The sequence below is a fragment of the Leiobunum rupestre genome, chromosome 8 (genome assembly GCF_980474605.1).
Source record: "Leiobunum rupestre chromosome 8, qqLeiRupe1.1.hap1, whole genome shotgun sequence".
NCBI lineage: Eukaryota > Metazoa > Arthropoda > Arachnida > Opiliones > Sclerosomatidae > Leiobunum > Leiobunum rupestre.
The window spans coordinates 14,223,821-14,241,511 of record NC_143391.1 but is presented as its reverse complement, the minus strand read 5'-3'; the positions used below and the strand labels follow the sequence as shown (position 1 = coordinate 14,241,511).

The 17,691-nt window shown below is 40.7% G+C and overlaps 1 protein-coding gene across 2 annotated transcripts in view; it reads right to left on the bottom strand.

Moving 5' to 3' along the window:
* The window catches only part of LOC149932467 (neural cell adhesion molecule 1-B-like), a 43,853-nt gene extending 26,599 nt beyond the window's left edge, over positions 1–17,254 (bottom strand). For both annotated transcript variants that reach the window (XM_090155358.1, XM_090155359.1), the window contains exons 1-2: positions 16,581–17,254; positions 15,265–15,630 (exon numbers count right to left, since the gene is read on the bottom strand). In XM_090155358.1, coding sequence (XP_090011484.1) covers positions 15,265–15,630; positions 16,581–16,671 — 457 coding nt within the window. In that variant the 5' untranslated portion in view covers positions 16,672–17,254. The remainder of the gene's footprint in view (positions 1–15,264; positions 15,631–16,580) is intronic.
* Between the last annotated feature and the right edge of the window lie 437 nt (positions 17,255–17,691).

The following is a 17,691-nucleotide window of genomic DNA, read 5'->3' as shown; positions in this document are numbered from 1 at the left end:
TTTGCGATTTGAGTGTTTGGTCTGTTAAGAAAACTCGCGTTGGAGAAACGCTTTTTTAAGGAACCGAAGTAATTTCGAACGCCACGCCTTTCATCTTTCAAAGAAGTCGCGCGTTCCGGTTCAAAGTAAAAGCGAGATCCCACACTGAGGACATTTCGGTCTAGACTAAGAAGGGTCGTAGTGTTTCAAAGATCTAAAATTAACTAGGCGAGTCTAATCGATTTAAATGGGTCGTTTAGAGGGGGATGTTAACGTCGGGCGGACAAACTGAGATACCATTGTTAGGACTTAACCGCGCTATTTTTTAAATCGTCCACCAAGTACAGTCTGTCCTAGACTATTAATGCAATTTTATATTATATCTACGCCGCGTTCTTTTACGGTTTTTTAGAAACCTCGAGTCGTACGTTTCGTAGTTTTATCGAACGTCTAGGCTAGGAACCCCTACATAAAGTCGCGAGTTTCTATTTAGCCTAATTCTTTGGAAATTTCCCCTGAGAACGACATTTGGGCAACGCTCGTTAACAAGTATGATAAAAGAATCGGGTTGGCACGCGAATTCGAAATAGACATTCCCCTCTTTATGACCGTACATGAACATGTATATACATTTTTTTCCCTTCTGTTTGAGTTTATTTCTGTCTAGTATCGTTAAGCCAATCATTTTTTTATTAATTCCGGAAATAAAAGAGCACTTTCCTATTTCGCCTTTTTTCCTTTTTTGGCGTCCGAGATTATACTTTAAAGCCCCCCCCTGCCCCCCCCCCCCCCTCTTTAGGTTTTTAGCGGTCGAATGGCTTCGGAAGTATCATTTGGTTCCTTATTTCGCTAGATTTACTTAATCGAGTTACATTCCCACGGAATATAGAAAACGTTATAAAAATTTGCATTTTTAGCTTATACTTTAATGAGCCTCGCGTATAAAACCCTGACAAAATGGAAATTTTACGACTTAAACGCTTATGGCCGTGTATAAGCGACGTTGAATCGACTATTTTCTCGACTTCCGCTCCCGATCTTTGTTTATCGAATAATTTAATTTAATTGATTTTTTACGTTATACGAATTTTGTCCCCTTTGAAGAGATATTCATTATATATCTTAACTTAAGACCAGAAAATTTACTTATTGACGCGTTTAGTTTCAAAATATTTCCCTACGTACCTACCAAGGGTGGTGACTAAACTCATTAAAGTTTATTACTTGTTTTGAAGTTACAAAAAATGCAGTTTCTAAGCTGTAGTTCCTTCGTTGATATATTATCAATACCCGGCACTCGTTATTAATTCAAATGCTTCCGGAGTTTAAACTTGATTTCGAAAGTTTTAATTTCTCTCACGCGGGTTTCTTCGATCGCATTAGCTAATCAATTATTTAACTCTAAATCCCCAAGTATCGAACCGTGCACGGGAGCCTGAACGTGATTTATAGAGTGAAATCAATTTTTAAGCGAGCTTTTCATCAAAGTTGACGAGGGCTTAAGAGAGGATTCGTTTTCAATTTAAGAAGCTCTCGAACGCGGGCCGCCGGGGCCGTGTCGAATCGCCTTCAATTCTACGCGCGATTCCCAACGTTTGTCCTTTCGATTTTCTGGCGACGATTATTTGAGCGAAAGCGAATTTCTTATTGGATAAAAGCTTCAGGCCAGCTCTCTTTGTGTCCTTTCCTTTCAGACTTTTACGCGGATCAGTCAATCTGTCCAAGGGCGCTTAATGAGCTGGAACAAACGGAGGGCGAAATAAATCCGCGAGGACTTTCCTTCCACCCACTAGTACGCGCCTAGTACTCCCAACACTACCTGCCCTCGTAACGGCCAAAGTCACTCTTTTTGCTGGCCCTCTTTGTTAAAGGAACGTGTCACGGAGTCGCCAAATAAAATGGGGACTCATAGACTGATCACCGATATAAAAAAAAATCATCTATATCGAGGCTCGCTGAAAAGGGGGGGGGAGGCAACCCGGTCTTTTTTCTTCTTTTGGCCGTCGACAGCTTGCGTCAGACATTACTGATAGCTTGAAGGGCGAGCCTGAAAACGGGTTTTCCAGGGTGAAGTTAAAAACTAAACAGTAGAAGCCCTCGGGGGTTCCTACGGCTTTTTATAGTTTTCGTCGGCATCTTTTCCGTTGGGTGCAAGTGGGACAACATCAATAAGATCGTGGTGAAAAATAACGATGATTTTTCATGTCAGGTTCCCCCCCCCCCCTTTCCTTCATAAAATCATTGTTTATGTCTTTGACCTTTTGCTCTTAAACTTCCAGGCTTCATCGACGAATCTCCTCACGTCTTTGATCGGATTGCTGTTAAATATATTCCATTGTTTTTATCCATATAACCTAATTAGGTAAATATTGGAAGCCTTCGAGTGTCGGATAAATCCTATTTACATTTTTAAGGATTAGATATAGGGCAAATTATGACTGATGAAACTATAGCTACGTTCTAGAGTGGTAATTTTCCGGAAAAATAAATAAATTGAAATATATATATTTTTTTAAGGGTTTTTATTCTAGACTAGTCTAGAGGTTTTATTTTACTTTTAGAGTAGACAAAATGAGGCGAAAATTCCCCGAAATTTAAATTTGAGAACAATATTAGGCTAATCATGAAATGAAAACCTTTTTCTTTCTCTTTTTTCGGAAAAGTACGGAAAAGTTTCCGAAAAAAAAGTCTTGACTAACAACTCTTCTACGTTTACATGACGTAAGCTTACTTAGAAAGATTTACCCTAGTTCACACAACTAATTCGAAACGATTGAAATCTATTTGAAGCAATATCAATGCAAATTGTGAACGCGGCTTACATTTGGCCCGTACCCTGTGTAATCTTCCATCCTCCAAATGTACCATCAGATTGGGACTAGACACTTCTTTCTTGGTTTTTTAAAAGAAATATGTCTTTAGTGCAAAAAATCGAGTGACTTAGAATTTTCTTTGGAAAATATTGGGCAACTCTGATATAATAAATTATTTTCATATCTATCTGACGCTATATTATATGGATTATGTGACTAATTATCATCATGTATTATGATGGAAACTAATGAAGCTATATGGAAAGTTGCGAAATGGAGTCAGAAAACTACAGACCTTACATGAAACGAAGCGTCACTTTGACCTAGTTTCAATGCATCTTCCAAAACATTAGTGTTGATACAGCCAATCCCTTAATTAGTAGCTACATTAAAGGCCGTCTTGCTTAACACCTCTATACAAGTATAAGTATGGAGATGGGAGCAGTACCACGACTAAAGTTTCCATCCTGTAAAGAGCTGGGTTGTAATTAGTTTTAGTAATACGTAGATGCGAGTAAAACGATCTTAGTGTTCAAACAATGTTTATTAATTTAATTACCATAATTTTTCTGTTCTCTTCCTTAGAAGCAAAACAAAAGATCAAGTGTTATTTTAACCTTCCTCGTGCTCGTTTTAAAATTGAAAATAAATTAGATTTCAGATATTTTGATCAGGAAATTAAAGACCATAAACTACAAAAATTATCTAAAGCTTCTGCTTCCAAGTTTTAGATTAAATCGGTGGTAGCTCCCACTATATTTAAATTCCGCTTTTATTGTGGTTTTAATTTGGCTTATTTTGAAAATAATAAAATAATAAATAAATAAATAAATAAATAAAAATAATTTTAAAAGTTAATCCACTTATGGATGATATTAAAGTCAGTGCATCTTGTATTGAAATTTTATTGCGCCATATAAAGGCGTAGGAAGGATTGAGAAATTGGAGGAGGCAAAGCAATTGAAACCCTAACGTCCCCCGGGTTAAAACTTATAACGCTTTGAAAACGTTACTTGAAAGCCGTTTTGGAATCATTCGATACAAAATAATATTTATTAAAATCAGGAAGTGTTTACTTTCCTCGTTTAGAGTAAATTTTTGCTTTATTAAGCAATTTAAAGATTTGAACTAACCGAAAAGTTCGAGCGTGCGAAATATAATTAGTTAAATATTGTAGACAGCAACATATGTTTATGGTAAACAGTTTTAACAGCGAATTCGAATCCAGGGTATGAGGTCTACATCATCTTTATTGGGACGCACTACAATTTTATCGTTAAAATTATTAATACACATTATATGATTTCTGTTTGAAATAATAATTTCCTTGGTTACCATTATAGATGCCGTAAAACAGCGCAGTAAAATTTTTTGTCTGCCTCAAACTGACGAATGAGTTTCGGAAATAAAACGAAAATGCGCTGGCCTCTCCATAAAAAGATCGGTGTCGAAAAACCTTTGATTTGTGTAACAACTTTTTAAGCTCCGTAGATCTGTTATTCCATCTACGTTAAAGGTGCCAAGCTTTTCCAAATATGGCCTTATTTCATTATCTAAAGATTAACAAGACGTTCAATATACTAACACGTACCTTTTTTTGTCTTGAAAAAATAGCTTTTGGCCCAAAAAGTTGAAACGAAAAATAATGCCAAGTGTTTGGGATTGAATTTTCGCCGCCATCTTAGGCGCTGCCGCCAGCGCTACTAACCCCGTATGAGCGATTTGCGAACTATCCTAACTTTAAAAAACGCGCAATTTAGGCTTAGGTCTCTTATAACTGGAACGCGCCGCGCGTGCAAAACAAATTTTTTGCGCCTTCAGCAGCGCGCGCTTTTACGTTGTTTTTCTGTCTCACTGACTTCTCACCAGGTGTCGCGGCTTTTCGATTTCCCGAAATTTCTTTATTTTATTTAAAATTAACCACTCAATATTTTTTGATGCAGTGGTTTCCGCCATAAATTTTAGTTTTTAATGAGCTATAGGGCTATCTAACTGGTTTAAGCTTGACCGTTCCCCTTTAAATTAAATAGCTGTTCTGTTGTAGTATCATGGATGGTACAATGGATATCACTTTAGGCAGCTCCTCTTACCTAGTGTATTAGGTCCGATTGGCTGAGATTGCCAAAGCAACCGTATATTTGCAATGAAGCGTGCGCGGCGTCGCTATTCAAGTTCTAGTCTCTCAAATTTAACGCGTCTTATGACCGAGTTTTAGCGTCCAATTTTAATCGTAATTTATATCTTTCAATTGAACATAAATAAGTTAAAATATGGAAAGTCTAGCACCTAAAATATGTTTATCAACATATATTTTAGTAGATTAAGTAATTTATAAAGTCGTTTCGAATCATTTTCTTCGTCGGTTCAACCTAGGAGCAACAAAACACAAGGAGAACGCAACCCGTCAAAAGTCGTGCATTTTCTTGTGTACATTTTTCATTGGTTAGACGCTTTAGCGCCTGCTGCAGTCGGAAGGGGGAAAATCGGAAATTGTCTTCCCCCTTTCCGTAAAACGCTCTGCGTTAAGGCTTGTCCAATGAAATTTGTACACATCACTGCATTAGCGTGTTTAAAGGCTAGCTGCGTTCTCCTTGTGTTTGTTGCTCCAAGGTTAAACTGAGAAATATCCGGAACTTTTCGTCGGGTGATAAAATTAAAATAGTTTGCGCTGCGCCTACGATAAGGGGAGATACTTTACGGCGTAGTTTTGATATAATACGGAAAATCATCCTAAGGTTTTTCTTTGAACCCGCCACTTGCTTAAAAACTTGTTGGGGTTAACGGTAATAGCGAGCATTGTAACCCGGCCACATGGATTAATGGCTTTAAGAGTCGCTTGATGACTTAGGTCTAAGTTGGTGCCTTGGGTATTAGCCTAGCTGATTATTATATCAATACACGTATGTCAGTATGGGCTCGGCTAATTGTTAGCCTGCCCACCGGTCGGGATCGAGTTCAGGTTGCGGTCACTAGGACCGGTTAGGAAAGGGGTGAATGCATATTGTAGGAGAAGTTGAATACTGTCATTATATTTTTTTTTATGTCTCAGCTTGAAGTCGAAGAAAAAAATTAATATGTTTACCTGGTCTGTGTCACTATCATTCAAAAAGTCTACGTTGTATTGACTAATTTGACCATCACCTCACTGTCCTTCAATAAAACTGCTTACATTTCTCGGGATTGCTCGTTTCCAATATTTTACTGACTAATTTCTCAAAATAATTGTATTTATTGTTACTGGTAGTGTCCCGGCCTAAAACATGATTGTACTTTGTCCATAGCTTTCCATTACCTCCAATAAGACACATAAATGAAATATAAATCCTTAAGAGTAAGTTACAAATTGATTTTCGGAATATAAATTAAACTACTTAACATGTTTCTCGTTCATTTGATAATGGGTTTTCCGAAAATGTAACTCACTTTATGAAATACCGTTTATTTAATATAAAAATGAAATTTACGTGCAGCTCCCAACGGCGGCTTTTAATCTGAACGATAATTTTATGGCGCCTAGATTTGCACGTCATGGTCTATGGTTTTTTCAGAATTTTTCCCACTGTTTTTGGTAGCTTCTACAGTCCGCACTATCCTACCAGATGATTTTTGTAATATCCATGCTAGATAATATGGCGATGCCAATTTAGTGCGCGCTCTAAAGGATAAGCGTGAGCACGTGTTTGTAAAACCATGTAAGCACCCACGTACAAAATTTTGTAGTAGAATTCCATAATTCTATAGGAGATTTTTCAGATTTGACCATGGAATTAGTAGCATCTACATTTTGCATCCAAGCCTAAACTCCATGTTGGGGATAGCGGTCAATAAGTAATAACGTGTAGTCAATGACGTCAATCATCACGCTAAAATTCAAATTGTTTTGAAGAGGAAAGCAACGAAACTTTATGTTTCGGTACTTTAAACGCAAGCACTTCGTTTTATAACAAAATTAAGGTGGTGAAACTTACTCTTTAAATGAATTAAATTAAAGCAAGTTCCACTCAGTGGCCATTGCGACTAGGATTTATCAGCTAGGCTAATACCCGAAAAAGGTTCCAAGCGCTTTACCGATAAGCACAAATTCATTTTATGTCGGGTAGACAAGAAAGCTGGCACATTAAAATATTTTCTTCCTGTCTTTGACAAGCTTTTGTAAAGCGTACAATAGGAGCTTTCGTATTAAATTTAATTTTGGATCCACTTAATTAAACCTATTTAGTATTATATTAAAGACGTTTAATTAGCTGGATCCAAAATAAAATATGAAAGCTTTTAGACACGTCAAACCCACGCTAGAAAATGCGTATGGGGAATATGTACCTTAAGTGTTTTCTTTTGCCATAAAATTTTGACTGTTTTTTCAGCTGTTCGCTCATAGGAACATTGTGTCTTTTTGGGGTACAGATGACGTAGGGGAAGCCAATAAATAAAAAAATGTAACGTTTTCCTTTCATGTTTTTTAGTTTGAGACAATTAATGTTTTAAACAATAAAAATTACCGCTTTTGTTCCCATTGAAAGGTAGCGGCAAACCCTGCTAGATACGGTTTTGATAGACTAACGCTGTTATCTTTAAGCAGATCATATCATTTTGCGGATTATAAATTTTCAGGTGTAATTGTTCCGCTCTCTATAACGGTGTAATCCGCTTAAAGAGGTTAGTTTCTAGTCTTGGAGCACTTTGGATATTCGCTCGATTCGAGCTTGGCTTTATCGAATTTCTTAATGGCTTACGCGTAATAACTCAATCTGTTTGGGTTCCGAGTCTCTAACTTTATCTTTGCACTAAATAGTCGCCGAATGAAGCCCTGAAAGATAGATGGGGATTTGCGTTCCACCGAATTGAGTGACAAGATCCCGTCCCAAATACAAGCCATTATGGACCCAACTCCCAAAAGCCGGTTCGCGAATCCCTTTACGAATGACTTTGCCGTTACGCGCGATATAATGGATTTCACTGGCAACCTTGTCTCGGCGATGCCGCCTACTCTGGCTGGGAGTAGACGCTTTATAGTTAGTCAATTGTACCAAAATCAGTCGAGCTAAATGGAAACGGCTCGTAGGTCCTTTGAAACCCTTATATAACGTGGCATTCAGTTTAGGAAGAGTCCCTTAACGCGATGGAAATCTTGCCAACCTCAAACACGGATCGCTAATCAAGGTTGGAAAATCGAAATCAAAGTTTACAAAGCGTGATCCTTTTAAATCCCGGTGGTCAAGGCGGTTTTCCACGTTACCATATTTAGAGTATTCCTTTAAATATCCTACTAAAACTATTCCGATATTCCAATTGTTAGGTTTTGGAAGATAATTTATTTATTTACAAATTGAAAAACCAGTTAGATAACTTTAAAAACGTTGCAAAAGCGTAAAAACTACGCCCCTGTTGAATTACCCACCCCAGCTTATTATTGAATATGGCCTTTTCCGAGAAGAAGATTTTTTTTACAATAAATAAAAAGCGCGGTCTATTCCTTAGATCACGCGTTGAAATGTCTTTATACAAAAATTGCTACATTCCTTCCGGGTGAAAATGACTGAAGCGGGGGGGGAGGGGGTGAGCTTCAATAAGCGGGAAAAAACCACTATATGAAGTGAAAAGAACGAGAAGGGCGAAAATTCAAAGAACGACGAGCCTCAAAAGTAATATTCACGCTGGGAAGAGATATTTTTTACGTATGCGCGTGGCGTCTCTCTCGCTTCCATCGGTCCTTTCTTGGAAGAAATAAAGAAGTAGACAAGCTTGTACAAACGCCTATAATAGATCTAGGCAATTTGCTAGCGGGCCTACGATAGGAATGGAGGATGGGATGTTACTCTAAGTCAGGCTGCGCTTACGCGGGAGTGTTTTCCCCGAAGAAAAGAACTTTTGATGATGATGAGTCTCGCGGGAGAATGTCTTCCTAGATTATAGGATGGTGCCCGTCGTAACTCCTCTCGGGGCGGGGGTGGAAGTGAGACATGGGGAGAAGTGAGACATGGGGAGAAGTTTCTTCCCGTCACATCTTTCTCGGAGACCGATATTGCCCCTGGTCCTATTTGGAGGCATTTTGCGGCAGCGGCGTGTCATCGCTTATATGGCGATGCCATATACCTTAAACCCAAGAGTGTATATATATTCCATCCTGAGGATTTCTTACTGGCGGCGTATTCCGAGATCTCTTCGCGCCAAAATAGCAACGTTGAAAACCGAGAAAGAAACCCGATTTTTTTCTCTCGTTGCAACCAAGGTCCCTGAGGCCTTGTAGTATTTCTCTATCTGACGTGTCTCGATGGTGATTTGCTTGTTTTTTTATCACTGTTTCTTTAATGCGAGGGGATGCTATTCCCTTTTTTCGCTAGATAGGAAACTTCATATATATTTTACCCTAGAACGGATATCTATTTCGACCAGAAAAATAATAGGAAAAACTTTAATTCAAGAGAAAAAATAGCTTTTCCAACCCGAGAAAGAAAAAACTCGTGAAAAGTGGAAAATTTTCACTTTCAATTTCTCTTAAAAAAACAATGAATATAACCCCGTTGTAGCCCCGGAGATGAAAACAGGGATCTTTTCGAAACTAAAATCCTTTCTAATATTTTCTTATTCCAATTTAGATCCTCTTTTATATCCATTGCGCGTTGAGGGAGCAGCCTAGAGATGGAGCTAGAGAGAGAGAGACGCGTAGAAAAAAAAACAACTTTCTTTTCGCCCGAAAGTGCAGGCCCGAGTTTCTCAAGCGCGACTAAGATCGGAATAATGATTTGAGTCCGCCCCTGCAGTAACATATCGAAGGATTTAGCTTTTTCGGTTCATCCTTTTCCACTCTTTTTTTCTCGGATTTCTTTTTTGGCTATTACTATCTGTCGATAACCTTATTTTTGGTGGTGGAGATTTTCTTGCGGGTTTTTTTTTCAGTAATTGTGACGAATGCCTTTTGCGGCGTAACTTTTCCTACTCTTTCCGGGTGAAGCCGCCGCCGCTGGGGGAGTGTTGCCAACGACAGACTGATCCGCCCGCAGCTTCCAGGACTCATTCGATGATTTCTATCCCCGGCCCGAAGACAAAGCTATCTCTTTCTCTCCGCCTGTTCTTTTCCTGACGAGATATTGTAACCGCGCTCGCCGATTTGCAATGCAAATTTTCGGAGCGCCGGAGACCGCTGGGAAGGATTTCATAATTAGCTCTGACAAGGAGAGCGATTCTTCTCTTTCTACTTATTCGGTTTGACGCCCCCGGAGCCCGCAGACCGAGTCGTCGCCTTCACCACCCGAAAGCATCGTGTTTATAGGATAATCTACCTTTGAGGACACTCATCCACTAAATTTCAAGAAAGAGAGCCGTTTTCGTTTGCCCTTGTTTCCGCGACTTGCCGACGTGTATCGCCAACAGTAGCTCTCTTCTCCGAAATGGAAAGAATGTACTGGTAATTGCTAAACTTTTGAAACCCCGCGCGGTGACATTATTTATTCGGGTTCTATACGCCGTGAAAGTTAAGAATCTGCACCGGAAGGTTTTGTTTTGCCTCTCTCGCTTACTCCACCACTCGCTTCCTACGCGTATCCAAAGACTTTATGTATATAACAGTGGGAATGCGGCGTTTTGTCGAAAAGAGCGCGTTTAATTATGAGAAACGGCGGGCAGCTCGACATCCCCACCTAATTTCCGTCAACCCCCCCTTCTTTTGTAATTAACACGTTTTTCTGATACGAGGAATTTCCCTATGAATATTCTTTGTTGATCTTTAGCTTAGTTAAAAAGCCACATTTAATTGACTTCTTGTTTTTCCTTCATCCAAGTCATTATCATTCGTTTCTTTTATGTAAATATCTCTACCAAAAATACTCTCTTCTCCACTACGCAATTGCGAAACGTACCTTTGTTCTCCGTTTTTGGCCTTTTATCAAACAAGTGTTTGGCTTTTCGGGCTTCGAGTTTTATTTTACGAAAATTTTGAATTGTTACGTTTGTTTTAGATAAAAGCGACTCTATTGTAATGCCTAGATGGTACGATTGATGGTATTTTCGGTAATGCTTATAAACTAGTGTATTAGGTCCGATTGTTTGAGATTTCAAAAGCTCACGATAGGGGACTAAATAATTGTCGTATATTTGCAACGGAGCCTGCGGCGTCGCTTCAAAGTCGTATCTCATTTTAAAACGTTCACCATCTTATGACCGAGGCTAAGCATTGAATTTCATTTCGTAAATTATAATTAATATATTTTAGATTGAACAAAAATAAAATAAAATACGAAAAATTAACACCTAAATTATTTTTTACAACAGATTATTGTAGATAATAGTAGATTATTTATTTAAATGTAACGAGTAATTTTCTTCGCCGGATAAACAGAGAAATCGCGTACGTGGGGGGCAATTCTTTATAGGTTCTTTTTGGTGTAATAAGTGAAAGTATTCAAATGGTTTTCTTTGAAGAGCTGCCATTTGTTTTAAAGTGTTTAGTTTATAAATCGTAGCGCTAAGATAAAACGATTTTAGTTCGATTAGAATTAAACTTTAGTTGCCTTCCGTGTGTCGTATTTGTTATAGAAAAGTGCGAAATTGGTTAAGAATTTCGACGAATATAAAAAAGTAAAAAATAAACAGCATCGTTTAGTAAATACTCCTAAAATTTAAGGCTCAAAGCTTTCTATTTTTGATATATTTCACATATTTTTTAAAGTCGATTTAAAATTTAGAACCACTATTTTCTGATAGTTTTTTTAATTTAGGATTCGAAAAGAGTTTCTTTTAACTCGAATCTTTCTACCAAAAGAAACGTAAAATACGAAATAGGTTATATTCGAAAACATTGTTTCCTTAAATAATTTTTAAATTTATACATTATTTTACGGTGGAACTGCTAAGAGGGTACTTGATCACTCCGCGTAATCGGTGTACAGAGCGGTACCTTTGACTGTACTAATGGGATTACGCGTAATCTTTGAAGTCCCGGCCTTTGGCAGTGGTAATCTAAGCGTAATCCGGTGTACAGACTTTCTAAGAGTGGTTAGCCCCTCGCTAGAGGCTAGTAATTAGCACACCATACTTTCAGTGCAGCGAAATGTAAAAATACTCGACTCTTACATAAAATTTCTTTAAAAAGTCACGTAACTCCACTCGCTTAACTTTTGCTCTAAGAAAATAAACATCCCTCAACCAAAGTTATAACAAAATCTCATTTTTGAAATTTTAACGCCCTTTGAAATAAAGGTAAAAAGTAGTTGTACTCGAGAGTACAATGAGCAGAAATGCCAAGATAATAATTCGAAGAGGCTAACCATCCTATTATACAAGCGGGATACTTATCCCGCAATTCAAGTGAGGCCCTCGGAGCACACTTTTGTCTGGGTCGCCTTAAGCCTCGTCTTTCCGATGTTTCTGGGAAAAATCTTTAAATCTTATATACGGCGCGTCTCGTTACTCCCCAGAAATTCCGCGGACCTCCTATTTGCTAGGCATCTATTTTTTCCCGTTCCGAAATTTAAGTCGCGGAATCAGATGAAAGGGCTAGTTTGAATTTGGAATTATCCCTAGAAACGGATATAGCGGGCGAAAAAACTGAGGCGGGAAAAGTTTGTAGGAAAAATATTGAGTAGAAAAAAATTGGTGTGGCCCTGAGGGAGAAGAGTGACTGTATTCGGCTTCGGATGAGCCGAAGAAGTGAAGGGGTGCGTGAAGAATAAACGAGAAATTATTCCGCGGAACGAATTTGCCTTTATAAAAGGTAACGGTCGACCCATATAGGCGCGAAGGGAAGGAGGCTGATGTTTTATTCATGGCAGAGAACGGGCTGCCACGGTTCCTCTCTCGGCGCGAACAGAGTGGCTGCCCGCGAAAAGGGACCTTCGCAGTCGCCCTGGCCCGGCCTCTTTTCGCGTGCTCACGCAAAAACTATTGAAATGTGGCCCCGGAAAAGGGTTAGTAAAAGGAATAAGAAATCGAAAAAATTGAGCGCGCGTACGTTGGTAAAGAGCCATATAAACCGAGAGATTCCGATAGAATTCTCAATCGTTTGGCGAAAAGAGAGCGTCGCCTCCTTTTCTCTCCATCGGCGCTTTCCCGCTGGATGATAACCGCTCGGGGTTTCATCGTTTTAGAATATTATCCTCTAGGTTTTGACGCGTTTACACTCTCCCGCGTATAGCCCGGTGGGCCGGGAAAAGATCAATATTGTTGGCGTTCCTCTCTTTCGGTATCTCACTCGTGGCGTATCCGCGTCGAGGCATCCTCTTTCGTCACCCTCCACCCCTTCTTCGCTCCACAATGCTACGAACATTCGCGGCGAAATACCTCGTAGTGTTAGAACCTAGTCATTCCGGTGTAACTTCATTTCACCCGCGCTTTAAAATTTGCTCCCCGAATACGTATTACCCGCGCTTGCACGTAATAGCTTTTCGCCCTTCTCCCGTTCGTTCCGCGGTGTTAGAGGTTGCCAGTTGTCCCACCTCACTCGGATTTATTCCTCAGTTTAGGATTGTAATTTGTTAATGGCGCAACCAAGATTTTCTCATTTTCCTTTATCCGCGCCTCCTCCCGCTTGATGATATTTTCCTCGTAATACGCCTTCACTCTGTTTATTAATTTCATTTTAAACGCTTGACGCGTTCGTCCCACCTCTTATACGGGAACAGAGAGCGGTCCAATTTAAGATTCCTAAAAGCCACTCACTTACGAGCCATTTTAAACGTAAATCCTCGTTGTTAATAACGCCATTCGACTCTGGAACTCTCCACTAAATCGCGCGCCATTACGAGACTCAAAATCCTAATCAGCAAAATTAGGCTTCTAATGGGTTTTTTGCTCAGCGAATCGGACTTTCGTTTTGACCGGACCGCGTCCGTGTCTAAAGAGGCAGTGGCCAGCGACCATTTTATATCTTAGAGAACGAAATTATTTACCTCGTCGCCAATTGACCCGTACCGGAAAAAATCAATTGTACGTCTAATACTTCTCAAATTGATTTAAACGCTCGTGAAAAATGGGAGTTCATTTCGAGTCGAAGTGACTCGTTTAATCCCGAGTAATGGCTGGTAACCGTTCGCCGCCAGTCCCAGCTCGACTTTCCTTATTTTTTTGCCGCAGCCGGAAAGGGCCCAAAATGGGGAATCAATCCGTTCGAGCCCCCGATAATCAAAGTCGGCGCCGCAATTCGTTAATTGTCCCGTGACTCGGATCCGCAGTTTGCGGGTCTATACTCTCACTCGGCGCAATTCTATGAAATAGTGCATTCGGGAGGCTGGCCGCGGGGTAAGAACGGTGGCCAAAATGGCTCGTTTGTTCGGGGTGTGGTTTTGACGTTTCGACCGATGATTAATTGAGAGACTCGGGTCACACCCTTTAAGTGGCGTTGTCGTTTTAATTCGCAAATGAATGCGCGCTCAATTTTACTAAATATAGTAGCGGCTATTCCGAGTCCCGGCTCAATTGCTAAAAATAAATTTTCCCGCCAAACGGTTTTTCCCGGATAGCAATCTGTTTTCATTTCAACGTGAGTTATATCCAGCCGCGCGACAATCTGTTGACTCCTTCAACTTTTGAGCGGTACGCGACCCGGTTAGCCCTTTTCTTGTTTTTTAAAGTTATTAAATATATTCGTGGCGCCACGGCTATCGTTCCGGTGCTAAGTCAACAAGCCGCCTTTCCGTCGTTTCGCTCTCACTTTCTCTCTTCGCGCGCATTTGTCAAGGCAGCCTACTTGGACGCATTTTCATGGAATTAAATATTAGTTTTTAATTTCGTGTGACGAGATGTTCTAAAGCGGGTTGCAGTTGCCCCTTACTTTTCCATAAATAACGGTGGCCAGCCCCGCGCGAAGAGCCCACTAGGAGGCGCGCCGATTAAATCATATTTTACAACTGTCCAAACATTTCTCTCTAGCCGTCGAGTTTTGTTCCCTTAAATGGCCAAACTTTTAGAAGTTGTTGCCAGTAAACCTAGTTAGGGTGTTACGGATCCGCGGCTCGCTTTCCTATAGAAATTCGCCTGATGATAACGACCGTCAAAACGGTTGCGTTGGCGGATGGGGGTGCTAGCACTCCCCGCGGAAAAATTTGTTTCGTTTCGAAGTCGGCCGCTTCTAGGGAAATCCCCGTTCGGATTTGGTAAAGTGTAAACGACTTCTCTTCTAACGCCTAAAAGCCGGCTGACGATCGATACGAGTTTTGGGGGTGTTGAGGTACCCTCCGTCAACTCCCTCTTATTATTTATTAGTTTATCCCCTTTTGCGTAATCGATAAGGAGGTAATTTATATCAATGAACGTCTTCAATCGAGAGAAAGCCCGCCGATTAATCCTTATTAGGTAACGAAATAAAACGCGTTTTGATCAAAGCGTAACATTTATCGGCAACGGGTTATCAATTTCGCTTATTGAAACGTCAAAATCGGATTAGGAAGGGAACGGGTCTCGCCTCGTAGAAAGTCGATTAACGATTCCTCGCGCCGTCTGCGAGAAAGAAGTAATGGTCGATCAAAGATGGTCTTCTTACCTATGACTTTCAAGGTGATTTCTTGCTCCTTCGTTCGAGAGCGTCGATACTCGATCACGCACTTGTAGTCTCCCGCGTCGGATTCTAACACGGGGTTGATGGAGAGGAAACTTTCAGTCGACGAGGCGGCCGAAGATGAGACGTTGTAAAAAGCCCGTTTCGAATATTCCGGGTGTACTTTGTGCGGGGCGTTCTGCAGAGTCGTCGACCGAGCGTCCACCGTGTAGATGGCGAAGGGCGACAGCTCCTTGTACCACAACACCAGCGAGATATCCGTATCGGGTTTACCCATGTCACACGGAAGATGGACGAGGTGACCCACCACGGCGGTCTTCACTGCCGAGCCCGAGTAGCTCACCGGAACACCTACGCCACCAATGGACAACAACGGCGATAAAACCAGACCAAGAAAAGAAATACCATTAGCCTTACAACGTCGCGGACGTCTATCGTATAGGCCTCGTAAGATAATTACCGAAAACGGAACCGCTCATTTTACACTATCTCTCGGGTCCCAGAAGTTTGCAAATGATTTCGGGCGCGTTAATCGGAAGGCTTAATTTTGGAAATTCGCAATGACTAATTAATGTTATTTAACGGCATCTGATTTAAATTATAGAGTGGCGCTCGCCTTTACTTAATTGCTTTTAGCAGTATAACATACGTCATTAATTGGAATTTAAAACGACTCTTATTGCCCTTTAAACCTCTTTTCCCCGCGACTCCTATTCAAGATTCCATTAAAAATGGATATCTCGATCCCTGGCTGCAAATCTATATAAACCCATTCCTTCGCGCGAACCCAAAATATTGAAATATCCATCGAACAAACAACCGCGCCACTTAATAAGTTACCATCGCTATTTTCGTGATGAATAATAGTTTCAATATTAGCGTCGTATTCCCAGACCCTCGGACAATAGGGGGTATACGTGTTAGGTTCGTAATTCCGCCTATGAGTATCATTTGTTAACGTACTGACAGAATATCCATAAATAATTTTCGCGAGGCTTTACTGATTAATATTACTATAATTCTATATCGCTTTCGGGGCTAAAACGGGATTTTCGGAATCAACGAGTCTTTTTAAAAATAATTTTCGTAATTGCGCCTCGTTTAAAGGGTGAAATAAGTAGTCAATTTCGTTAAATCGTTAATTCATATTCGTACGCCGTCCTACGATCATTTCTTATTTACCAACGTCCTCTGGTATTTATGCCTAAAATATTACCCTCGTCAAATATTCTTCTTGGAGTATAGCTTAACTCGGTTAACGGCCAATTTCCAATGATAAAATGTGATTAAATTGAACTCACCTAATATATTCCTTTGATACACAAGCAGCGCGATTTCGAACTGTATCCATACCCAGAAAAGTTTAATGGTTGAAAGCACCATAACACTCATTTTAAATCTAAATATAGAAATTTTCGCGGGCCAGTTATATTGAAGAAGAGAAAGTACTAGCTTCGGAGTTTCGTTTCGCACAGCCTCATTGTCGCGAAACAACCCGGACTGGGTAAATCGTTTATAATACTTTTCCTAGTTATACTCCGCGTTTATAATAATTATCCTAGTTATACTTCATCCCTGCCCGGTTCCTCGCGCACAGAACAACGTATTTCGCAGGCGTGAATGCTTTATATTTTAGAGGACGAGGAAAACACAGTAGCCGCGCACTAAGCCTGGTACAGGCGACGGGCCTCAATGCCGGCGAGTTTCTCGGACTTTTCTTCCGGCTGTTTCAAATCGGTACGTTGCGCGTATTTATTTCCATTATATTCTTCCACTTGAAAAGGGAAAAGATTAAGGGTAGAAGAATCGTAATCGCCGAAGCGTTCCGCGTCGCGCTTCCGTCTTCTTAGGATAATTCGTTCGCGAAAGAAGCGGGCTTCTCTCTCGGCTCAACTTTAGGAAAGGATCGAGTTAAGAAAAGAGAGGTTGTCGCTGCTTGCCTGCTCGGATCGGGAGAGCTCCGCATCCGCGCGTCGCGAGTGCCTTCTCCTTCGCAGGGCAATGCTCGATTGGTCGGCGTCTGATGGCTCGTTCCACTCTCGCTCTCGGGGTAAAGGGCTGCCAGCTCCGAAGGCCGAGGCTTACCCGTATATCATCCCCCGCCTTTTCTCTACAACGGTTGTATTTCCGACAGCGCCTCGAAAGCTATAGCTCTTCGCTCCCCACTCTTTCTCTCGGCCTTGCCCGTCTCCCCTCTCCACCGTTCTGGACGGAGAAACGCGAAGAAGCCGCGGCTCCACGGGCCAAAGGTATCCACAGAGCGTCGAAGATGACCTTTTTTTCTTCGCTCTCACCTTACTCCTCCTACTTCCCCCCTTTTTCGCTCTTGGTCTTCCTTCTCTCCTTTACCTAACCGAAGCTCGCCTACTTAGAAGGCATTTAGGTTATAGTCGTATATACCGTCCTTATATG